The sequence below is a fragment of the Prionailurus bengalensis genome, chromosome A2, assembly GCF_016509475.1.
Source record: "Prionailurus bengalensis isolate Pbe53 chromosome A2, Fcat_Pben_1.1_paternal_pri, whole genome shotgun sequence".
Classification (NCBI taxonomy): domain Eukaryota; kingdom Metazoa; phylum Chordata; class Mammalia; order Carnivora; family Felidae; genus Prionailurus; species Prionailurus bengalensis.
Window position 1 is genome coordinate 7,526,550 of NC_057348.1, and position 26,432 is coordinate 7,552,981.

General features: G+C 51.3%; 1 protein-coding gene across 1 annotated transcript in view; it reads right to left on the reverse strand.

Annotated features, from left to right (window-relative positions):
• The window catches only part of OLFM2 (olfactomedin 2), a 59,982-nt gene extending 45,525 nt beyond the window's left edge, over positions 1–14,457 (reverse strand). Inside the window, exon 1 of the mRNA XM_043586461.1 lies at positions 14,334–14,457. Coding sequence (XP_043442396.1) covers positions 14,334–14,414 — 81 coding nt within the window. The 5' untranslated portion in view covers positions 14,415–14,457. The remainder of the gene's footprint in view (positions 1–14,333) is intronic.
• Positions 14,458–26,432: the final 11,975 nt, after the last annotated feature.

Here is a 26,432-nt window from a genome sequence, read left to right on the forward strand (position 1 = left end):
GAAACTGGGCTCAGAGAGGAGAGGGGACCAGCTCAAGGTGACCCAGCAGGTAAATAGGGGGCCCAGAGTTTGAGCCCAGGTCTGTCTGATTTCAGACTCCAAAACCACTGGGCTCCAAGGTCTCCCAGCTTAGAGGATTTGGAACCCACTGATACCCTCTCACTCTCTCACCATGGGTACTGTGGGAAACTACCCTAGCTCCTTCCTGTCAAGCTTCTCCAGGGAGTGGTCTACACTCCCATCTGCATCTGCTGCCTCCACTCCCTCACCTCCTATCTCCTGAATGTTTCCAAACTCCTTTCACTGAAGGCAGTGGCGGCCTTCCGATTTGCCAGTCCCACAGTCCCATTTAGTCTCACAGGTTAGTCTTCACGGATCATTCCCTCTTTCTTAAAAGTAATTTCCCTTTTGATTTCGGAGACACTTTATTATTTCCTAGTTCTGCCTCCACCTCTCAGTCTCCTGCCTTCTCCCTAAATGTCTGCAACTCACCGGGTCTTGTCCTGGGTCCCCACTCCTCTCATTCTGTATACTGGGCCTGGATCATCACCCCCACTCGCAAAGTCTTGGTTCTATCTGGCATACTCCCACCTCAGGACCTTTGTACCTGCTGTGCCCTGCTTGCTGTCTACTTTACCCAGAACGTTATTACCACAGATACGCGTATAGCTGCCTCTTTACTTCATTTATATCTCTGCTTTATTATTCTGTGGGTCAGAGCCATGCCCTACCTTTCTCCAGAAAACTACATTTCCCAGGTTCCCTTGCACACTGGTTTCCTGTTAGGTTCATCCAAAGGGAGGCACTGAAAGGAGACTGGAGGGGAGGGAGGAGGGGAGAGGCCAAGGTATTTCTCCCCTCTCTTTCTGCTTGGGGTTGTGGTGTGTTCTTACAGTGGCCACACCCCCTCCATGGTCCCACAGCCACACAAGAGCTCCTTCCTCACCACAACACCCATTTATCGGGTCCCTTAAGCAGCCTTGTGCTGTGGCTTATTGCTGGATTCCCTGATCATCCCATCAGTTCGGCTTCTCAACTCTTCCATCTTGCACTTAACCAATTCCCTGTATTGAATTTCCTCTTTTGAAAACACCTAGAGTGCTTCGTTTCCCTCGCTGAGCTCTGAGTGACACGGCCACTCTGAAAAGACCGTCCCTGGCCACCTCATTGATGATATGAGTCCACACCACTCTCTGTCCCTTACTCTGCTCTGTTTTCTTGAACAGCATTGATCACCGTGGGACGTTACTTTTATTTGTTATGATCTGTCTTGTCCATAAGACTTTCAACTTCACAAGGGCACCTACGTGCCTGTATTTTTCACAACGAAACCCCAGGGCTTAGAATAGTGCTTGGCACGTGTATAGCAGGTGCTCAAAAAAATGTTGTTGACTGACTGACTAAATGAACCCGTGGCTGAGGCTCCCAAAGGTATATCTACAGCCCAGCTCTCCAACTGGAGTTCAGACCCCTCTGCCCATCAGCTTCATGGGCATTTCCATTTGTCTCTCACAGAACTAACAGCACATGACACCCACCAGCAAAAACTCAATCAGAAAGACAGGCAGTGCTGGTGATGATGTGGAGAAATGGGAACCTATTGCTAGTGGGAATATAAAATGTTACGACCACTTTGAGAAACGATTTAGCGGTTTCTTAACACATTAAACAGAAGCTTACCATAAGACCCAACAATTCCATCTGCCCGAGAGAAATAAGGGCATACATCCATGGAAAGACTTGTATGTGAATATTCATGCGAGTATTTTCCATCGTGAACGAAGCTATCCAAATGCCCATCAACTAGCGAATGGATTAAAAAATTGTGGTACGCCCATACAAGGGAATGTTACTCAGCAATAAAAAGGAACAAACTACAGATATACACTACAGCGTGGATGAGCCTCAAAAATATTTTGCTGGGGCACCTGGGTGGCTCAGCCAGCTAAGCATCCAATCTTGATTTCAGTTCAGGTCATGATCTCACGGTTGTGAGAACGAGCTCCCTCCCTCCATGAGGCACTGTGCTGAGCGTGAAGCCTGCTTGAGATTCTCTGTCTCCCTCTGTCCCTCTCTGCTCATGAGTGCAAGCACTCTCTCTCTCTCCCTCTCTCTAAAAATTAATTAAAATAAATTAAAAAGAAAATATTGCTAGGTGAAAGAAACCAGATACAAAAAGCCATGTTTTCTATGGTTCCATCTACACACACCGTCCAGAAAAGGCAAATCAACAGAGGCAGAAATTAGATTAGTGACTGTCTGGTACTGGGGGGGGGGGGGGGAATGGACTGCAAATGGGCATGAGGGATGTTTTTGGGGTGACGGAAATGTCCTAAAACTGGCTTGGGGTGACGTTTGCACAACTCCACACATTTACTAAAAAGTTGCTGAATTGCACACTGAAACAGGTAGATTTCATGGCATGTAAACTGTTAAGAGGGCATTCTTAAATTTCCCCTGCAAGCCCTCTCCCTGAGGTGCCCTACAGTTGTGCTGATGTCAGAATGAGTCCTTAAATTTTGTGCCCCAGTTTCCTTGCTTGCCTCACCCTGGTCCTGGCCCAAATAGATCCACAGTTAGAAACTATCGAGGCGCCTGAGTGGCTCAGTTGGTGAAGCGTCCGACTTCGGCTCAGGTCATGATCTCACAGTTTGTGGGTTCAAGCCCTGCACCGGACCCCATGCTGACAGCCCGGAGCCAGCTTCGGATTCTCTGTCTCTGTCTCTCTCTGCCCCTCCCCCACTCACACTCTGTCTCTTTTTCCTTCAAAAACAAATAAACATTAAAAAAATTAACAAATAGGGGCGCCTGGGTGGCGCAGTCGGTTAAGCGTCCGACTTCAGCCAGGTCACGATCTCGCGGTCCGTGAGTTCGAGCCCCGCGTCAGGCTCTGGGCTGATGGCTCAGAGCCTGGAGCCTGTTTCCGATTCTGTGTCTCCCTCTCTCTCTGCCCCTCCCCCGTTCATGCTCTGTCTCTCTCTGTCCCAAAAATAAATAAACGTTGAAAAAAAAAATTTAAAAAAAAATTAACAAATAAATATTAAAACAACCCAAAAGTATAGTCTGTGCCCCCGTTTCCCTTCCTTCTCCTTCCCTACTCCATCCAAACCAGCACCAATGCCCCCCGATCTCGATGCAGAAATATCTCCAGAAAGTATCCCTTCTTCTCCATCATCATTCTCACTCTAAGCACTGTGTTGGAGAGTGCTACAGGTTGAATAGTTATGTCCCCCGCCCCAAAGTCCTATGTTGAAACCTAACCCCCAATGTGACGGTATTTGGAGAGGAGCCTTTGGGAGCTGATTAGGTCATGAGGTGGGGCCCCCATGAATGGATTGGTGTCCTTATAGAAGAGACTCGGAGAGCTCTCTCTCCCTCCCACCGTGTAAGGACAGAATGAGAAGACATCAAATCTGCCAGCACTTTGATCTGGAACTTCCAGCCTTCAGAACTGTGAGAAATAAATGTCTGTGGTTTATAGGACTCTCAGTCCATGGTATTCCATTAGAGCAAGTTGAATGCACCAGGACCAGAAGCTACGGAAAGAAATGTTTTTCCCCTTCACCTGAAGACTCTCAGGAGGGGAAGAGTTCACAACGGTCAGAAACACTAACAGTAGTTGCTAAGGCTTGTTGAGTACTTATCGTGTACTAGGTATCATATGCAGGAATTTACATGTAATAACTCACTTAGCCCTCAGACTACCACTGAGTAGAAGTAGACAGGATTACAAGACTAGATAGGATTATAATTCCCATTTTTAAAATGAGGAAACAGAGGCATTGAGATGCTAAGATATTTCCCAAAGGCCCCCAGGATACTACACCAGACAGTCAAGCTCCAGAGTTTACATGGTGCACGGTCAACTGGGTCTGTTCACAGGGGAAAGAATAAATGCTGATCCCTACCTCACATCCTGTGCAAAAATCAATTCCGTATAGATTGTACATCTGAATGTGAAAGGTAAACACAAAATCTTTTAGAAGAAAATGTAGAAGAATATCTTCATTACTCTGAGGGTAGGCAAAGATTTCTAAAACAGGACACTAGCAAGCACTAACTTTAAAGGGGGGGCAATATTATTTGAACTACATTAGAATTAAGAAATTCTGGGGCACCTGGGTGGCGTCCAATTCTTGATTTTGGCTTGAGTCATGATCCCAGGGTCATGGGATTGCCCCACATCCAGTTGGCATTGAACGTGGAGCCTGCTTGGGATTCTCTCCCTCTGTCCCTCCCCCATTCGCACGTTCTCTCCCTCTCTCTCTCTCTCTCTCAAATAAAATAACATTAAAAATTGAGAAAGCCCATTGATCAAAACTCCATTAAGAGAATGAAAAAACAAGCCACAGAGTAGGAGAAGATATTTGCAATCCTTACATACAACAGAAAATTCAATTTTTTTAAAGATTTTTTGAATCTTTATTCATTTTTGAGTGACAAGAGCGTGAGTGGGGGAGGGGCAGAGAGGGGCAGAGAGGGGCAGAGAGGGGCAGAGAGAGAGGGAGACCAGAATCCGAGGCAGGCTCCAGGCTCTGAGCTGTCAGCACAGAGCCCGACGCGGGGCTCGAACCCATGAACCATGAGATCAGGACCTGAGCTGAAACCAAGAGTCGGATGCTTAACCCACTGAGCCACCCAGGTGCCCCATTCTTCTAAAGAGTTTTTAAAGTAATCTGTACACCCAACATGGGCTCAAACCCACAACCCCAAGATCAAGAGTCACATGCTCTATTGACTGAGCCAGCCAGGCGCCCCACTCATATCTTAATTTTAATTTATATAACATATGGATAGATAGATACAGACACGGATACAAAATCTGGACACACACACACACACACACACACACACTCCTACAACTCAGCAATTCTTCTCCTCAGTGTATACAGTTGAGACTCATTGTTTGCAGATTTCATATTGGCAAACTCATCAACTCATGACAACTTATTTGTAACCCCCACATTGATACTCCTGGGGCTTTGGTGGTCATTCATGGACATGCCCACAGGGGCAAAAACGGAGTCAGCAACACACGGGTTCCCAAATGAAGTCCAATACGACCATACTCTGCCTTCCTGTTTTACCTCTGTTTAAAAAAAAAAAAAAGTGTATATATTTATTTTTGAGAGGGAGAATGCACACAAGCAGGGAGGGGCAGAGAGAGAGAGAGAGGGAGAGAAAATCCCAAGCAGGCTCTGCACTCTCGGCGCAGAGCCTGATGCGGGGCCCGAACTCACGAACCGTGACCGGAGGCTCCCGTGACCGGAGCCTAAGTCAGACATAATGAATCAACAATATATAAGACACAAGGTGTGGGGCGCCTGGGTGGCTCAGTCAGTTGGGCGTCCGACTTCAGCTCAGGTCACGATCTCGCGGTCCATGAGTTCGAGCCCCACGTCAGGCTCTGGGCTGATGGCTCGGAGCTTGGAGCCTGTTTCCGATTCTGTGTCTCCCTCTCTCTCTGCCCCTCCCCCTTCATGCTCCGTCTCTCTCTGTCTTAAAAATAAATAAAAAACGTTACAAAAAAATTAAAAAAAAAAAGAAACAAGGTGTTTTTTAAACAGAAACATACATAAAACTAGGCGGCATCTTGTTCGGTCAACAAAAGTGTGACCACAGGCTCGGAGACACCCAGCCCTGCGACGACTCAATGCGTCAATCAGTGTTTACTAATACCCAATGGAAATGCAAATGAGCGTTCACCAAAGACAGCGTCAGAATATTTATAGCCACACCTTTCGTGTCAGCCAGAAACTTTGCCAGCCCAGATGCCCAGAAACACTACAACGAATCTATCATGGGAGAGTCACATAGTAGAATGTCATCAAGTGATGAAAACAGGCAACGAAAACAAAACAGTGATATGTGGAATCTTACAAACATAATGTTAAGCAAAAGAAGCCGGGCCCCCAAAACTACATATTTCATGCCTTCAAGTTATAAAGCTGGCCGGGGCGCCTGGGTGGCTCAGTAGGTGAAGCGACCGGCTTTGGCTCACGTCATGGTCTCATGGTTCGTGAGTTCGGGCCCCGCATCTGGACTCTGTGCTGTTAGCACGGAGCCTGCTTGGGATTCTCTGTCCCCTCTCACACTCATGTGCGCGCTCTCTCTCTCTCGTTCTCTCTCTCTCAAAAATAAAATAACATTTAAAAAAAAAAAAAGGTTATAAAGCTAGCCAACCCCGTGCAATTGTGAGAGACGTTAGCTTAGCGGTAACTCTTGGGGAACAGGTGGCAGCTAGAAGGAGCACGAAGGGACTTCTGGATACTTGAAAAGTTCTAGTTCTTTACCTGGTGCCGGTTAGCACCACGTCGCTTGAAGACAGTTTATCAAGCTGCACCTTTGTGATTTGTGTATTGCTCTGTAGATAGGATTTCCGTCAAGAAGAAAATTTACTCAGGGGCGCCTGGGTGGCTCAGTCGGTTCAGCGTCTGACTCTTGGTTTTGGCTGAGGTCACGATCTTGCGGTTTCCTGAATTCGAGCCCCACATCAGGCTCCGTGCTGGCAGCGTGGAGCCTGCTTGGGATTCTCTCTCTCTCCCGCCCTCTCCCCCTCCCCCACTCACGCTGCCTCTGTCTCTCTCAAAATAAATAAACTTAAAAAATAAAAAGAAAAGAAAACGTACTCAAATATATGAATTCAGGTATCAAGTATGAAAACATAAGTTCCATCCCTGTTTGAGGTGCAGCAGGTAAACATAATAGAACGTTCCGGCAAAAGAGCAAATTACGCAAACCAAGCAAAACTAAGCGTCCTTTGCAGTCAGCCACGTGCCCTCTGTCGAGGCCATCCTGGCCCCCACGGTACTCAGGCACCCTTGAGAAAGGCACGGATTCACGTCCACACATACATGGCTTTGCGTGCCTCAGAACACAAACGGTGTTCATCTTCCAGCCTGTGCCCGCCTTCAGCGTTGGGTCCGGTGACAAGTGTTTGGAAATGGTGTTGGAACATGTCTCCCCTTCTCCTTGGAAGACTCAGAGCCCCACACCCTTCCCGTCATCTCTGCTTTCCCGCCTGGCTCAGAATTCTCCAGGAGGTGGCTGGGAAGGAGACGTCTGTCCCTGTCAAGGACCTCAGACCCCAGACAGCGAGAGGCACAACATTCCCCAAGTGTTGGTTCCGCTCGGCCTCTGGCTGCCACCAGCGGGCTTCAGGCCCTGTCGGCTCCTGAGGTGATCCTGTCTTCATGCCTTTACTCTCCCGCTCCAGTGTCTTCCGCGTTATAGCCAGAGGCTCTGGCCCTCACACAAATCCAGCCCTGTCTCATTCCTGGCTTTAAAACCTCTTACTGAACCAAAAGAAAAACAAACAACCTGGTTTCAAAAATGGGCAAAGGAGGGGTCCTGGGTGACTCAGTCAGTGGAGCAGTTGAGCATCTGACTTCGGCTCGGGTCATGATCTCAAAGTTCCTGAGTTCGAGCCCTGTATCGGGCTCTCTGCTCTCAGCCCAGAGCCTGCTTCAGACCCTCTGTCTCCCTCTCTTTCTCTGCCCCACCCCTGCTCTCTCTCCCAAGTATAAAAAAAAGTTTTTAATAAAAAATGGGCAAATGGAAGCTATACAAACAAAAATAAACACATAAGAAAAAGCCCAACATCACTAACTCTTTAAAAAAATTTTTTTAATGTTCATTTTATATTTGAGAGGTAGAGACAGATTGTGAGCAGGGGAGGGACGGAGAGAGAGAAAGGGAGACACAGAATCCGAAGCAGGCTCCAGGCTCTGAGCTGTCAGCACAGAGCCCGACGCGGGGCTCGAACCCACGAACCGTGGGATCATGACCTGAGCCGAAGATGGACCGTCAACCGACTGAGCCACCCAGGCGCCCCACTAACTCTTCACGAAATGGAAATCAAAGCCAAAATGAGAGGTCACATCACAGCCCATCAGGATGGGCTGAAGTCAAAAAGTCAAGTGGGGACGACAACACTGGCGAGGAAGCGGACAGACCCGAACCCTCGTGCACTGTTGGTGGGTATTTAAAATGGCGCAGCCGCTGTGGGAAACTTCTCGCTCCTCAGAAAAGTAAACATGTTATTATCATATGAGCCAGCAATCCCACCTCTGGGTACACACCCGAGAGTTAGAAGCAAGGTCTCGAAGAAATATTTGCACCCGACGTCACAGCAGCACTATGCACCACAGCAATCCAAATGTCTATCGAAGCACAATCGGAAAGACCAAATGTGATAAATCCATGCAGTGGAACAGCATTCAGCCTTAGAAAAGGAGGAAGGTCTGACACGAGGAAAGAAGCCATTCACCAAAAGACAAATATCTCCTGGTTCCACTTACATGAAGTACCTAGAGTCATCAAATTCATAGAGACGGGAAGCAGAAGGGGCTTCACAGGGGCTGGGGGAGAGGGGAACGAGGAGTTGTTTAAGACGGAGAATTTCAGTCTTGCGAGATGAAAAGAGTTCTGGAGACAGATGGTGGGGACGGTCGCACAACCATGTGAACGGACCTAACGCTACTGGGGGCCCGCACATTTAAAAATGGCGGAGGGGCGCCTGGGTGGCTAAGTCGCTCAGGCATCCATCCAGCTCTTGATTTTTGGCTTGAGTCATGGATCATGGGTTCATGAAATCGAAGCCCACAGCAGGCCTCGCACTGACGGCGTGGAGCCTGCTTGGGATTCGTTCTCTCCCTCTCTCTCTGCCCCTTCCCCACTCATGCTCCCTCTCTCTCTCTCTCTCTCTCTCTCTCTCTCTCAAAATAAATAAACAGGCTAAAAAAAATTTTTTTTAAGTAACATAAAAATGGCTCAGACGGTAAATTTTATGTTCTGTGTATTTTGCCATAATTAAAAAAAAAACGAAAGACACACACACACACACACACACACACACACACACACACTTCCTTAATCCTGAAAACTACCCCCACAATGGGCTGTGTCACACCCTTCCACATGCCCAGTGGCTCGCCTGGTGTCTTTCACACGGGAATTAATATAGATTTTAGGAAGAGAAAGAATCAGGTTTATCATGTATTTTTCTTGGGAACAACCAGAACTTTTTCAGGGCCCAAAAGGCAAGGGGCTATTTGCCATTTCTTCCAATGGCTTCAATTGTCTTTGCCTTTTGGTTTCTTTCTTCTCACGCTGTGACTCCCTGTCTCCTCGTCTGCTAAGCAGGGCTTCGATGCAAGCTGGCTGGGGGTTGCTAGAACTATGTGTAAAGTAGGAGTCAACAGGCACCGAGAGCCTCCAGGGGCTCCCAGAAGCAACACAAATAAGCTTCTGCACACAGACTCCATGGAATCTGTTCTCACTCGTCTCTTTTTTCCTGGCTTCTCGTTGGTTTGCGGCTGAGCTGTGGATGGATGAAGTTGTGCGATACGCCAGCCTCCCACTCAGCACAAAGGCATATCCGCGTTCTCGGACAAGAGTTCCCGAAACACGGGAACGAGTTCTCCTGCTCCTGTCACAACTCCCTTCTCCCCAGCACAGCTAGACTCAGCTTCAGAGAAGCTAAATCTTCCACATCGCACCCCGTGAGAGCTCAAACCATCATCCAGACCTTGGTGTCCAGTGGGAGGCTCAAAATACAGAAGACCCCAAATGAACACTTTCTAAATGAACACGTGAGTGCACGAATACGTGAAAACAGCAAGTGACTGCCTACAAGGCCCTGACACTGAATTCCAGGGACACAAAGCCACGGCCCACACCTGATGCCAGGCTCGTGAGAAATCCATACACGTGCACATGGTCAGCCCATATGAAAAGAGTCACTGTGAACACATATCCACGGATGTGATTATGGCACACGCATGTCCCTATGCCCAGCTTGGTCAATGCCAAGGACGTGGTTCTGAAACAGACACACACACACCAGATGAACTCCTATAGAGACAAGGGCAGAGTGAGGCAAGTGAGAGCTGAGTCCTTCAAGTGCAGGGTCAGTTCCCACGTTTATTTACAACTTTGACATTTTTGTATCATAGATTTTTTTTTACATCAATTTTGATTTTCTTAAGATATTATTTATCTTGGTTTCTGACTTCTTGGGGGGCACCCCCTACAGTTCTGCACCTGAGACTAGTGCCTCAGTTGCACTGACACCTCAGTTGGCCAGGGCAGTTACACACACCGGGACATCTATCTGCCTGCACACCTTCACCATGGCCACGGGGACACAGAATCTCTGCACAAACCTCATTTCACCACTAGGTGGCAGCCCAGCTCTTTTATCTTGGACCCAGGCTTGACCCCACTCTTCCCTAGGAAGAAAATGTCCAATTCACTTACTTTCTGAGTGCCCTCAAGACCTCCTTTTGCTGCCTTCTACCTGGGACATTTACATTTTCTAGTATATGTGCTGCCTAAGCGAGCACCGGACATTTCCATTTGCTAAAGGAGCCCAGGAGAACAGCGTGTTAACCCCAAAGAGTGGTGCCCTATAATGGTGGAATTTGAGGCACAGATAAAGAAGATGGGTTTTCCTGATGCCTCCGATCCAAGAGCAGTGGTTGACTTGAAACGGGTACAGGATGGCCCGAGGGGATAGTTGTTCCCTCACCCCTCCTTTGGTACAAGAGTCCCACTGTTTCCGAAAGAAAGAGATCCTGTGGGAGGAGGAGGGACATTCATCCATCCAGTCACTCAAGTTTCTATTTTAACAGATATTTGTTGAGCACCTACTGTGTGCCAGGTTCTGTTGTAGGCACTGGAGATGCAACAAAGCCCACTGGCCCCTGATGAGCTGCCGCTCGAGGGGGAGACAGACAATGAGTGGAGAGGTAGTGACAGGCTGTGAAGAAAAAGAGGAGTAACAGCTCAGAGAGGGGCCACGGGAAGGTCATTTTAGATGGTTGGTCAGGGTGGGCCTCTCGGAGGAGGTGTCATTTAAACAGAAGGAGAGGGAGGGAACGGTGTCCCAGGCAGAGGAAATGGCAAGTGTGAAGGCCCTGAGGTCTGCAATACAAACTGAACTACTCCCCACCTCCTATCCTATGGGGACCCCCGGGAAGAAATGACTTCAAACCCAGACAGTGGCCAAGAATATAGCTAGATCTTAGGGAGGACTTCCCAGGTGTTAGGAAGTGGGCCTCTTTCTCACAGAGAAAGCTGTCTGGTAGTCTCCAGAGCATTCACAGGCCAGACCCGGAACACGTGAACAGACCCTGGATGGATGGATGGATGGATGGATGGATGGCTCCTCTGACAGGGGCCATTCTCCTGTTCTCACAGGCAAATCTTAACTCCTGTCTACCGTCCACAAGTTCCCACTTGGTCTGCCCCCTCCTGGCTTCCCTGGCCTCATCACCACCACCACCACCACCACCTCCCCCTGCCCCTTCCCCTCCACTCACTCCTCTCCAGACACACCAGCCTCCTTGCTGCTCCTCAAACATCCCAGGGTGTTCTCCCATCAGGGCCTTCATACTTGCTGTTCCGTCTGCCTTGAATGCTGTTCCCCTGGGTACTCAGAAGGCATCCTCTCTCACCTCCCTCAGGGGTCACCTCAAGTACCGCCTCCTTAGAGACACTATCTTGGACCACACCTGCTCAGATAGCCACCCACACCATCACTCTTTCATCCCCTTCATCCGATGCATTATTCTTCATGCCAGTTGCATTTTACATATTCGTTTCATTGTTGACACTGTATTATATATTTGTTCAGTTCTTGCCTGTCTCTCGTGTCACAAGATCAGCTCCAGGAGGGCAGGGATTTGATAACTTGGTCCATGGCTATATCCCCAGTGCTTACTCCTATCTGTTGATCGGATGGACACATGAAGGCTTTCTAGCCTGGATTCATGGAGCCCAGGGCCCATCAGGGACTGAGAAGGGGGCTATGGGGAGAAATGGTGGGGGAGGTGGAGAGGGGACAGAGCATTCATTCTTCAGGGCCCTTCCTTCTCTGGGGCGCCAGGCTGGGTGGGCAGCGAGGGGCAGAGACCAGTATATGACGCTGTAGTGCCCATGGTGGCCGCCTGGAGGCACTGCAACCAGCTGCAGGACCCCCCCACCGGCCCCAACCGATAACCTCAGTCTAGCTCCGCTCCACCCACCGTTTAGCCCCGCCCTCCTAACCCAGTCTGGTCCCGCCCCCACGCAGCCCCCTTTGGCCCCGCCTCCAAGAATCCCCATGTTAGTCCCTCCCCATTCTGGGGTCTGTAAACTTAACCCCCCGCCCCCAGCACCTTTCACTGCACTCTCCTGCGCCCCTAGCCGACCTTGGGGACAGGTCAAGAAATCTAAAGTTCCCCAGGGGCTAGCAGGGGTGCGGGAGAATCCCGAGGTGGTGGTTCCCCAGGATCCTTCTTGGAAGCCAAATTCACCTTCACTCCTGGTGTATTTTTAACCAGCATTCTCTCACCCTTATGCCTCTTTTGGTCTCTCTCCACTTCTCTCTGGCTGACATATCAATTATCTACCGTGTGCGGACTGAAGCCAGGCACTGAGCACGCTTCCGTACCCAGCCAGGATGTGGGTCCCTGGGACCCCACAACCTCTCCTAGTTGTCTGAAGATCCTATTTCGAGTCTGGCCTCCACCCCTCACAACGCCCCCTGGGGTGGGGATAAGGGTCTGAGTCCTTTCTTCTCTTGCCAGGAAAGAGAAGGTACAGCACTATTTTTCCTCGGAGCTTCTACCTAAAAAAAAAAAAAAACTCTTCTAGTTTCGACATAGCCGCTGTCTACACCCATGGAGTGAATTATTTAACAAGAAGGTAAATGTGTGGGCTCAGGAACCGGACTGCCTTGGTTCAATCCTGGCTCTGCCACTCCTAGCTATCTGAGCTCGACATAATGACTTCACTCCTCTGTGCCTCGGTTTCCCCACCTGTAAAGCGAAGGCAGTACTAACGTGCTCTAGGAGGTGCCAGGAGGGTTCAACGCCTTCGCTCCGGTTGTGTGCGCCCGGCACATAATAAACACTTAATAAACGTTAGCTGTATTATCATTGTTATTTCAGACTCTGGCTTCCCTCTGAGCTCCTACAGATCTGAGAACCTGAGGGGCTCCCACCTCCAAGATGGAGGAGGAACGAGGTTTCCCGATAGCCGAAGAAAACCGGGACCCCCTCCCCCCATTTTGCAAGGCCCCTCAAGCCTGCTGGAGAGATGGGGGTACTATGGAGAGGAAGGCTTGCTTCTTTCTGTGAAAGCATGAATGGAGTGCACAAGGCACCAGCGCGCGCGCACACGCACACACGCATGGATGCACACGTTTGCACCCACAGCCCCTGCTCTTCACTCCCCTTTAAAAAATTTAATGTTTTTTTTTAATTTTTGAGACACAAAGCACGAGCGGGGGAGGGGCAGAGAGAGAGGGAGACACAGAATCCGAAGCAGGCTCCAGGCTCCCGAGCTGTCAGCGCAGAGCCCGACGCGGGGCTCGAACTCACGGACCGCGAGATCGTGACCTGGCTGAAGCCGGACGCTCAACCGACCGAACCCCCCAGGCGCCCCTTCGCTCCCCTTTTGCAGTGATTCCCTCAAAGGCGCAGAATAGCACACGGTCACCCCAGACTCTTCCGCGGCCACACACCTGCTCACGCACATTTTGTACGACCCCCAGGCAGATGGACGGAATCGTGGGGACACACACAGACCTTCGCACACAGCTCGGTTGCCCAAATACCGCCGGGATGAACACAGTCCTCGCTCGCTCCCACACACCAGTCACACGGACACACAACTCCAGGTGACAGGCTCCCAAGCCTCCCACGGTCACATCAACCCTCCGGCCACAGCCTCCCGCTGTCACACACAGACCCCCCGTCACGTACAAACACCCTCTCCCATCACACCCCCAACTCGCGCACAGCCCAACCCACAAACTCTCAGTCACACCCAGCCGTGACACAGACACACACGTTTACCCAGCAGCCCCCCAACACCTCACACACGTTCCCGTCAGTCACTCACACGTGAGTCCCGCCCCCTTCCCCACACTGGGGGTTCAGGTGAGGAGTGGGGGGGGGGGCGGCTGCAGAATTCGGGCACCCCCTGCCGTAACGGGGGAAGTGTGGGGTAAGCACCACCCCAAGGCCCCCTGAAGTTGCCCTTGCAACCCCACTCAGCCCCAGCGAGATGGCGGGTGTGGGCTCCGGGGCAGTGAGAGGGTGAGAGCCCTGAAGCTGGGGTCACACCGCCCCCCAAGGCATCTCAGCCTGAGGCTGGATGTGAAGCCCCTCCTCCCCCCCCCCCAAGCCGGGGTGCACGTCCAGCCCCTCCCCCGCTGCGACCCCCGCCCCTCTCAGCCCCGGGGGGGCTTATGGAGCCCCCAAATCGCGTTTCTGCCGGGACCCGCTCGGACCCTCTCCCCTCCTGGAGCCCCTCGCGCCTGCACCTGCCCGCCAGGCCCCTACCTGTCCGGCGAGGCCTGAGCACAGCAGCAGCAGCAGCAGCAGCGGCGGCGGCGGCGGCGGCGGGACCGCGAGCGGCCACATGACGCGCCCCCGGCCCGGCGTGTCCCGTCCCCCCGCCCGCGCTAGCGGCGCCTGGGCGCGGGGACCGCCACCTCGCGCGACCCCGCCCGCCCGGCCGGGGCGACCCTCGCCGCCGCCTCCCCCGCCTCGCCGGCGGCCGGGATTCCGCCCCACCCCCGCCCCCCCTCGCGCGCTCCTAGTCTTTGTTGCGGGCTCCGCCCCCCGCCCCGCCCCCAGCTCGTCTGCGGGCGCGGACCCAGCGTGGGTCTGGGGGCGGGGAAGGGGGAGGAGCTGGCACTGGGGAGGAGAGCTGGGGACCAGGCCCCGCAGTCCCCTAGGCCCGATGGGGGAGGGTGACGGGGATGGGGGAGGGGGCTCCGTCACGTGTTTGGAAATTTCACCCTCCCAGGACATTTCCCACGTGGAAAATAGGGGTGGGATGGGGGTCAAGGGGCGGGGGGAGTAAGAGGAAGGCCTGGCAACCAGGAAGAGAACGTGAGAGGCCCCCTCCTTAAAGAACTCAAGAATCAACGGAGAAACTGAGGCAGAGCCTGTGAAATGGGACGTTGAGGGAAGGGGGTCACTGCCGGGACAAGGGAGGTGGGACGGAGATGGAAGGAGCAGTGAGAGACAAAAACAGGGAGACCGTTAGACCGGCGGCCGCTGGGGATGGCCAAGGGGGGGGGGGGCTGGCCCGCAAAGCGGGGTACCTTGTTTTCACTCTCCCCCTCCCACCCATTTTCCAGGCCCCTCTTCCTCAAAGTCCCCCTCCCCCGCCACACCTGAGAGTTTCTCACCCCCCTTTCCATGGCCCAAGATGGGAGACCAGATCCCCAGATCCCGAGAGGATCAAAATATTCACGCGCCTCCAACGAGAAGCCATTTGCATATGAAGGGCGTCCTGGTCCGGGCTCCAGCCTTTCTCTGCCTCTCCCCACTCTTCTCCGCAGTCACAGTGGCAGTCGGGGGGGGGGGGGGGGGGGAAGCAAGCCCGTCAGGCTACAGAGGAATCAGCGATAACAGAGGGGTGGGGAGGCCTGGCACTTCTCTGACCCTACCGTATGCCAGGCAGATATAACACGCTATGGGTGCTTTTGTCAAAGCAAGAAAAGAGGATGGTGTCCAATGGACAGGGGTTTGACCCTGGTCCTGTCACGTCTTGGCCATGTGACCTTAGGCAAAGAGCTTTCCTTCTCTCAGGAGACCTGTTTCCTCATGGAGTTGTAGGGAGACATCTGTGACCCTTAAGATAGAGCCCCAACCAGCCCTCAGTCCCCTGAGGACGTTACCACAGTGAAGCATGGAGTTGAGGAAATCGGCCATGGGGTGTGGGACACAGAACAGAATCTGAGTCAGGGAAGGCATCCCATATCCCATCCATCCCTCTACCTCCTTTCCCAAATGGGAGATTGCTGGGGTGCCTAGGTGGCTCAGTCGTTTGAGTGCCGGAATCTTGATTTAGGCTCAGGTCAGGATTTCACAGTTCACGAGTTCCAACCTTGTGTCCTGCTTCAAGCTGATAGTGTGGAGACTGCTTGGGATTCTCTCTCTCCCTCTCTCTCTGCCCCTCCCCTGCTTGCGTGCTCCTCTCTCTCTCTCTCTCTCTCTCAAAATAAATAGACTTAAAAAAAAATAACAATGGGAAATTGCCCTTTGCTGACAACTCAGGCCAAGCCCGCAGTAGGTGTAGAGAAGAAAAGGGATGTTGTTGGTTAGTGGAACCTATAAGCTTTTGACCGAGTGCGGGCTGTGGTTAACAGTGGGGGGAGGGGAGGCCCTGCACAGTCCCCTTACTACAGAGTGGTGCCCTTGTTAGAGCTGTTTCAGGACCATGAACAACATCCTCTGGGCTCATGTCATTGTCGTGGTCAAGCATGGCCTGTGCTATGCAGTTGACATTGGTCAGTATGTCCTTAGGTCCATTCCCCCTCCTTCCCCAGCTCTGCTGTTTCAGGGGTGTGGCCTCTGCAAACTACATTTCCCAGGCTCCCTTGCATCCGGCGAGGCTCAGCCAATGGGGTGGGGAGTGGGGGTGGGAAGAAGCCAGAGTATTTCTCCCCCTCTCTCTCCTTTCAGTGTTTCTGGCAGTGGCTGTTGTGTCTCCTCTGTGGTCTCAGCCCCACTGGGACTGGAGTCCCCTTGGTGGTTCAGCTCCTATCAGGTGGTGGCAGGTTCTGGACTCTGCTAACTACTTCGTCCCTTCAGTTACTTCAGCTCTTGGGAAGATGGTGGCTTGCTACTCACTCTAGAATCAATTCACTTCTCCCATTTACTCTTTAAAAAAAGCTTAACTAACGTCTCTGTGGCTAAATCCCCATGTGAAAGTTTGTTGCTGAACCACCTGGTGTGAGCTTTGTTTTTCTCACTGGACCCTGGCCAATACATTCAATGCTGTGGTCACGGCCACAGCTGTGGTCACTAGCAATCCGTCCTGATCACACTGTGGTCAATGTCCTATTGAACTGGGATCTGTGCTGCCATCAGCAGCCTGGTTCTACTGGGGTCAGCATTGTGGTCAGTTCTGTGGTCTCTACGGGTCATTCCTGGTTGTGTTGTTGTCAGCGTGATGGTCAGTTTCCTGGCTGAATGTCCTCAGGGTCACAATCACTGTCCTGGCCATGCTGTAGTCATTGTTCTGACCTTGCTTTGGACAGTGACCTGGCCGTGCCGAGGTCAAAATTATGATCAGGTCACGTCCTGATCAGGCTCGGACTCAGCGTCCTGGTTGCACTGTTGTCAACTTCAAGGTCAGCACCACGGTCAATGCTATGATGAACATGGTGTCTACCTTCCTGTGTGGTCAGGGTAGTGATCAGGACTGTGGACCATCAGTGAAGACAGATCAGCTTCTTGAGAGACCTCATGCGGCAAAACCACTGGACCAGGTGACTCAGAGTCTGGCTCGGGGCAAAGTCTGCCCTCCACGATGTATGGAGGCAGGACGAAGGAGCATTGGGTCCCTGCCAGCTCTCACCAGCTCACCATTGGCTTTTCCTAATTGGTGCCTGGGCAGCCATTGTCTTTACTGCGACCCTTCCTGAGTCTAGCCAGAGGAAGAAACATCCAGAGCTTTGTTTTCCCCCTGCACAGGGCCTGACACGGAGATGATCAAGAAGTTAATGAGTGAATGGGGCGCCTGGGTGGCGCAGTCGGTTAAGTGTCCGACTTCAGCCAGGTCACGATCTCGCGGTCCGTGAGTTCACGATCTCGCGAGATCTCGAGTGATCTCGCGTGAGTTCGAGCCCCCCTACGGCTCTGTGCCGTGGGCTCAGAGCCTGGAGCCTGTTTCCGATTCTGTGTCTCCCTCTCTCTCTGCCCCTCCCCCGTTCATGCTCTGTCTCTCTCTGTCCCAAAAATAAATAAACGTTAAAAAAAAAAAAGAAGTTAATGAGTGAAAGAATCTATGCCACGCGTGTCTACACATGCCTTTGCTCTTGCGGATCCCTCTGTATATTTATTACTCAGAGGTCCTTTGGTAGCAAGTAGCAGAAAGGCAGCTAGAACTGTCTTAACAACAACAAAAAAAGAATATCAGCTCACACGGAAAAAAAAAAAAATCCAGGGGTAGTTGGACTCAGGCATGGCTGGATCCAGGGGTCCTGGGACATCATCAAGATTCTGTCTTTCTCCATTTCTCATCTCCAAAACTGGGTTACTTGTTGTGCGTCTTTCCTTTCTTGTCAAATCCACACAGGCAACCGAGGGTCAGTCCTGCTGGGGACCCTTGGGAGAGAGTGTGGGATCTGTTCCTCGCAGTTGTCCTGCTTGAGGGCAATGGAGGTGGCCGTTTGTTCTCCAGGTCCTGCATGTCATTGGGGGAGGGCTGTCCCCAGGGGTGCCCACTCTTCGGCATTTCTGGCCTGGCCAGTATGTGGACTGAGCCCTGAGGCTGGCGGAAGTGTGCAGAGGAACGTGTCACAGCCAAGGGGATATGGGCAAGGCACTGACATCATCTGTCCCACTTTTCAGATGGAGAGATTGAGGTTCAGAGAGCTTAAGACACTGTATGAAGGCCACAGAGAGGACGTACAGCAGAGCTAAGACCACAATTTGGTTCGTGTCTGACTCCAGACATGAAGTTCTTTTTTAACTTATTTTTTAATGTTTATTTTGTTTTTGAGAGAGAGAGAAAGAGCAGGGGAGGGGCAGAGAGAGAGAGGGAGACACAGAATCCGAAGCAGGCTCCAGGCTCTGAGCTGTCAGCGCAGAGCCTGATGTAGGGCTTGAACTCAGGAACCGTGAGATCATGACCTGAGCCGAAGTCGGATGCTCAACCAACTGACCCTCCAGGCGCCTGTTGACATGAGGTTCTTTATGCTGCGTTGCAAGGGGATACCTGGGCCGGACCCTGTGGTCTTCACATGGCGTCGAGAAGGCCTGGCCCCTCCCAGGGGAGTCGAGCATTGCATCTTGGCCTTCCAAGCCCATGCATCTTCACGGGGGTCGTTCCAATGCCCTCCAGGTCCAGGGCTCCCAATCCCACACCTCCAAGTGCTCGCGCAGAATGGAGCACAGCCCTCCTTCCTTGTCCCAGGAGAGGCTCCTGAGGTCAGCCCTCATCCACGGGGGCTCCCCGCAGGCTGCCTCCATGGTTCAGCCCCGTTCTTTCCTTTTGTTGGGCATTTCTCACTGGGGAGCTTCTGCCAGCACTGGGACTCCCTCCCTTCCAGGCTTCACGCAGACACACACACGGGCAGGCACACCCACACACGCACACCCACACATGCACACTCATGCACATGCACACACATTCATAAAACACACCCACACATGCACACGCATGAACACATACCCACAAATAAGCACACACACACACACATAAGCACCCGCACATGCATGCAAACATACCCACACATAAGCACACACACATACACACGCACACCCATGCACACACATGCAAACACACCCACACATGCACACACCCCACACATACACACAAGCACACACATACAAACATACCCACACATAAGCACACACACACACATAAGCACCCATACATGCACACACACCCACACATGCACACACATGCAAACATACCCACATAAGCACACACACATATACACACACCCATGCACACACATGCAAACACACCCACACCCCATACATGCACACACACCCACACATGCACACACACATGCACACACATGCATATAAACATACCCACACATAAGCACACACACATATACACACACACCCATGCACACACATACAAACACACCCACACATGCACACACATACACACAAACACACACACATGCACACGCATGCAAACATACCCACACATAAGCACACACACACATAAGCATCCATACATGCACACACATACACACAAACACACACACATGCACACACATAAACACACACTGAACGACCTAGCTGTAGGAACAGGAACTTGTCCCCAGTTACCCAAACTGACACACGAACACATGACAGGGGCACACAGCCACCCAGGGACACTGTACTGGGATACAAGGTCCAGGCACATCACACCGAGACACAACGGTGTCACCCAGAACGAGCACACACAACCACATGCAACACACAGCCAGATACACACATCCCAAGCTCAAGGGCCCACAGAAACACACATCTGCTGTCAGAAGGGGGAAGAACATCGGAGAGGAACCAGCCACAATTACCCAAGAAGCCACAATGATCTCACAAACACACCTGACCCAACACACACACAGACCCCCAACACAAGAAATCCACAAACCCCACCATTCAGGCACACAGCTCACACACATAGTTCCCCAGTATGGACATGCAGTTCACCCACAAATCCACAACTCATCGCCCACAAATCCACAATGTAGCCACATGAAGACAGACGCACCACAACCACGCAGCCCCGTGTGGAGGTTCATAAAACGGGCACAACAGTTCATACGGGAACACGTGTGCAAACCTACCCGATGACTCACAAAGTAGGCAGGTAGTTCACACACAAGCACACACGCACGACAGAGGCAGACAGCTTGTACAAGACACGCCCACAGACCTACGCCTCAGACCCCGTCACACACACACAGGGACCCGCAGGGACCTACAACACTGCACAGACACCCTCTGACACGCAAACCCCAGGCCAGGGCAGCGTGGGAATGAGGTTGTGGGAAGAGGGAGGTGGACAGAATGACTAAGGAGGCCTCTCTAGGGGAGGAGGCGGGGGGGGGACGGAGGATGGGTGGGCCTGTGTCCAGCGCATGTGGTTCCCATTACCGGCCTGGGAATTGAGGCATGAGTTGGCGGGACAAGGAGACCCAGCATCGCTTCCCAGCCCTGCCAAGCCAGGAAGAAGCAAGGCCCTAATCTGAGGTTACAGGCCCGGAACTTGGCTCAGAATCACAGCAGCTCCTACCAAGAGGGGTCTACCCTGAGCCAGACCTGGCTGGGGCTCACTTCAACCCCTGCACCAGCCCTGGGAAGGGTTTCAGAGGAGAGGCAACTGAGGGGCTCAGAGAGGTTAAGCTTCTTGCCTGAAGTCACACAGCCAGGAAGTGGTCGAGCTGGGATTGGAATTCAGGTCTCTGCGCAGCCCTGGCTTCTCCATTCATCCATCAGTAGAGACACGCCACTGGCCCCGGGCCTCACCTGCACTGGATTTGTGGCTACAAACAAGAAAGTTCCTGCCCTAAAATAATTGAGAGTTTGGTGCACGAACAGATGGGCAGAGTTCTCTGAGCATGTTTGGAGAGCCCTGATCTGGCCTGGGGGCAGGGTGGTTCAGAGCCAAAAGCTGAGCAAGAACTGGCAGGGCTCAGTGGGCAGAGAAAAGAGCAGATGCAAAGGCCCTGAGGCAGCAAAGCACAGGAGGCTAGCTCTCCTGGTGAGGGACGGTGACAAGTGAGGCCAGAGCTGCGAGGTACAAAGACCTGGACTTTAACTCGGGGCCAACAGGGAGCCTTGGAAGCTTGGAAGACTGGTGGGTGGAAAGGGGTAGAGTGTGGTTGGGGCAGCCAGTGTGAAGATCGTACCCAGGACAGCTGAAGACGTACCTTCCCCATAACCCAGAATTTCCATTCAGGTATATTCATACACCCCAGACCCGTTTATCCTTGTGCCCAAAGACACGTGCTGGGATGTTTGAACAGGAACAAAATGGAAAGCACCTAAAAGTTTGTGAGTCCCACGGATAACCCATAACCATGCTGAGGGAAGCACTTACAAAGACACGACTAGAAATACTTGTAGAAATACTTGTGTCTAGATGGAGAAGATACAAAGCCTGTGGCTGAGCTAACAAAGCAAGTTGCCAAAGCATCTTCAACATTGTAACAGTCAGAGATAGTTTCAAAACCTGCCAAACTATGCATCACCCATGGATACAGCCCCCCCTGCGTGCAGTAAACACCGGGAAATACTCTTGAGGACAGAAATCCCCGCACTCAAGGGAAGACAGAAACGGGGCATCGCGTTTAATGGGGACAGAGCTTCAGTGTGGGAAAAGGACAAAGTTCTGGAGACGGATGGCAGTGATGTGTGCCCAACAGCGTGAACGTGCTTAATGCCACCAGACGAGACACTTAAAAATGGCTAAAGGGTAAAGGGTATATGAGGTATATTTGGTCACATTTTTTAAACACCTTAATTCTCCACACTCATTTACCCATAATCAGGGGAAAGAAAGGCAGATGATGGCAGAAATGGGTACAACAGCTTCAAATGTGCGTGCAGCGTTTTATTTTTTAGGGTGGGCGGTGGGCACGTATTTATCATAAAGTTCCCCCCATATGTATTTTTTATAACGGCAACACTTTTATAACGGCAGCACTTGCCGCATGACTTAGAGCATTGCTCTAAGTGACCTATTTTAAGTAATTTAACCCTCACACAGCCTGACGTTTAGATGCTCTCAGGCACCCCGTCGTCACAGCTGTGGAGACTGTGGGGCACAGTGAAGGTCACGCTTGCCCCAGTGAAGAAGTTGAACCGGACCAGAGGGCTTGGCTCTAGCCAAGATACCACGCTGCCTCCATACACCTTCCATGTTTCATTCATTGGCTTTGAAACACTAGAAACGTACCCAAGAAGAGGTGGTGTCTTGGAGGGGTCATGGGAAGGGATACGAGGAACTTCCTGGGGGCATTGGAAACAGTCTATATCTTCTTTAGGGCATGTAGGCCGTCGTCAAAATTCATCACACAGAACACTTAAGACCCGTGCGTCTTATCATATGGTGCATGCCTCTGTGCAAACAATTTTTTTAAGCTCATTAATTTTTTTTTTTTTTTAGTAATCTCTACATCCAACATGGGGCTCAAACTCATGGCCCCGCGATCTAGAGTCACACGCTCTTCTGACAGAGCCAGCCACGCACCCCGATGCAAACACATTTCGAGTATACGTCCAAAAGAATTGAAAGCAGGGTCTTGAAGAGATATTTGCAAACCCATGTTCACAATAGCAGCATTATTCACAGCAGCCAAGAGTTGGAAGCAACCCAAGTGTCTATTGATGGGTAAAAAGATGTGGTATGTCCATCCAAAGGAATAGTATTCAGCCTTAAAAGAGAGGGAAATTCTAACATACTACAAGGACCCTTGAGGACATTATGCTCAGTGAAATAAGCCAATCGCAAAAGACAAGTACTGTATAATTCTACCTGTATGAGGTCCTCAGAATAGCTGAAATCATAGGCACTAAAAGTAGATGGTGGGTGCCAGGGGCTGGGGGACGGGCGCGGGGAGTTGTTTAATGGGGACCGAGATACAGTTTTACAAGATTAAAAACTTCTAGAGGTCCGTCTGTCGCACAGCGATGTGAATGTACTTAACAGTAATGAAGTGTACACTTAAAAATGATTAAGATGGTAAATTTTACGTTTTTTAACACAGAAGTAATGAAATCAAGTAAGAAATATACCAAGGGTGGAGGAGAAGCATGTATAAAAGTGAGACCAGCTTGGAACGGAGAGGACAGCCTCTCAAGATCAATCTGGTCCTCTGTTTGCTCAGCTTCTGCTGTCTCCCTAGGATCTCCCCTGTCCCTTTAAGGTACCGGCCCACACTCTCCAAAGAAAACTCTGGTGTCTGGGGCACCCTGGACACAAGGGCACACATCCGCTCTTGTGGGGACAGGCCCTTGTAAGTTTGCATGGCACATGCCCGTTTGTAAATCTGTACCTTGTTGTCAGTGTCGGTGAGAAGTCACAAAGCACCCTCCCTCTCTCTGTGTGAGCCTCTGCTTCAAGGATGCCTCCTCCAGGCAGCCTTCCCTGACTACCCTGTCTCAAAGAACACCTTTTTCTTGTCCTCCTCTCTGTCTTCTTCTTCTTTTTTTTTTTAATGTTTATTTTTGAGAGAGAGAGAGAGAGAGAGAGAGCAAGCAAGGGAGGGGCAGAGAGAGAGGGAGACACAATCCAAAGCAGGTTCTAGGCTCTGAGCTGTCAACACAGAGCCTGACACGGGGCTCGAACCCACAAACCGCGAGATCGTGACCCGAGCCAAAGTCTGATGCTTCACCGCCTGAGCCACCCAGGCGCCCCTGCCTTCTTTTTCTTCATAGCACCACTTGAAGTGTCACCTGTGTATTTGCTTACTGCCTGTTGGCCCCACTCGAGTGTAAACTCCACGAGGGCAAACGGACCCTTGTTTTATTCCCTGCTGGATCACCAGACCCTACAGTAGTACCTGGCACAGAGCAGGTGCTTCAACGAATGGATGAATGTGTGGTGTGGGGGAGGGGACCTCGAAACGTGAACGATGTCAGTTTAGCTGGGCCCGTGCCTGCAGTTCGTGCTGGTGGCAGGTCTCCGTGTGTGGGCCTGTGTGTCCCTCTGCCTGCCTGGCAGACCCCGGGATATCAGACCCCAGGATGCAGCAGCTCGCATTCTGAAAACGGGGGTCTCGGGTGTGGCTGCACATCTAAGTGTGGGTTTATGAACATGACTGCGTGCTTGTGTGTGTGTGTGTGTGTGTGTGTGAGATGTGGGCTTTGGCTGTGTGTCCAGGCACAACTGGGTGTGTGCAACTGTGTGTGTGGCCTGCTATGCGTGTCAGCATGTCTGGAACCGGCCGGAGGTGTAGGGCTGGGTATAACGTGGGACTGCCTCTCTGAGTCTGCCTGGGGATCTGGGGCGGGACAAGATGAGGGTCTGATTCTGTGGGCCCTTGGTCGGTGTATGTCACTGAGCATGACTATTTCCAACGCCGTGTGCGTCTGGGTTAAATCCGCTACTCCACCCACCCCCTACAACCATGTGTGAAGCCACAGGCGGCTCTCACACTGGCCGCCCTGCCCCGCCCCCAGTTCAGAACACTTGCGCTCAGGAAGCACAAGTGCTGTGATTAATTATGGCCACTGAATATGCAAATCAGCTGGGGGTTTTCCCAGCAGCCGCCTGGGTGCTGGCCAGGATGCTGGGTAAATACACATGCGATCCAGAATTCCCTCCTTACACCTTTGTCAATTACCTTCATTTAGCAGGGCTGCGATTCTAATTCTTCAACCAGCTTTTAGCTAATCAAAGAGTATTCATTACATTATTAATTGTTCCTCCCTTCCAAAACACCTGCACCAGGGGTGGGACTGGAGTTGCAAAACCAGAAGCAGGCCGACTTGTGTTTGTAAACCCTGGGCTGTGTATTAGATGCAATTTTTTAAAACAATGGGAGAAAGTTCCCCTGAAGGAGAAGACGGCTTTTTGTTTAGCAAAATCTCTAGCTCCAGACTCCGGTCAAGTTACTCTCTCTGTTCCCCAGTTCCATTACCTAAAAAAAAAGAGGATGATAACAGAACCTTCCTCAAAGGTTGTGATGAAAATATATAAATTCATCCAGGGGAAACATTTGATGAACGCTGCCTGGCATGTAGATACTCGATCAGTGGTCATTTATTATTAACAGTGTTGGTTGAGCTAATCACGGATTGCGTGGGTGTGAAGATGTGGTCTGCAAGAAATGTCGTGAATGGTTCTTTGTAAGAAAGTGAGATTAAAAAAAAAATTTTTTTTTGAGAGAGAGAAAGAGTGCAGAGGGAGAGGGGCAGAGGGAGAGAGAGAATCTCAAGCAGGTTCCATGCCCAGCATGGAGCCAGACGTGGGGCTCGATCCCACGACCCTGGGATCACGACCTGAGTCAAAATCAAGAGTTGGATGCTTAACCGACTGAGCCACCCAGGTGCCCCAGAAGGTGAGATAAATTTGATCTAAGTGTAGACAGCCTTAGAGGAAGGGAGTGAAGAGGATAGACAAGCGAGGTGTCAGGGAGGGAAAGATGGCGGAGGGCAGCAGAATTGTGGGAAATCCAGGCTGGGGGGTGGGGAACATACCAGCTGTGACAAATTTACAGTGGGGGGACTTTTAAGAACAAAGATATTGCATATTAAATTCTAAGTTGTTGACCTTGTTGCAATGGGACCTCCCAGTGTGCACGCACGCTTCCATGCTGACCTTTAGTAAAAGTTGGATTCCTTTGCTGGGTTCGTCAGGATAATTAATAATAGCTGCTGTAATAAGCAACCCTTCAACATCTCCAGGGCCTAACGCAATCAAGTTATTGATGGACCTCTCCTCGTAGTATTCCTGCAAGCATATCTCAGGGAGGGTGGCTCCTTTCTTTCTGGTTCCATAGGAGACCCTCCTCTTACTTACAGATGTGATCTCCGAGGCCATCACGGACTGAAAGAGCTCAGGGGATCAAGCAGGAGGTTGTATGGTTACCCACATCCTACTGGCCAAGACCCAGGCACGTGCCCCAACCTAACTGCAAGGCAAGCTGGGAAATGTGTTCTCAATTAGGGATTCTCAGGAAGAGGAAAACACATAGCATTGGTGTTACCATATGCATTCTTGAGTTAAGGAGGTTTGGAAGAGGAAATAAATGGGAAGCAGGCCTGGGTGCACAGTGGGGTCGATAGAACAGTGTGGAAAAATCAGCAAAAGCAACAAATTGGGAGAAGAGGGGACCAAGGGAAACACCATCTCCTCAAGAGTCTTCATTCGTTTTTGAGGGTTTCTGGGTTCTTCTCTGTGTGTGGGGATACTTCCCCAAATTTCGCATGGCTTTTCCCCTCATCCTTCAGGTCTCTGTCCTCAAA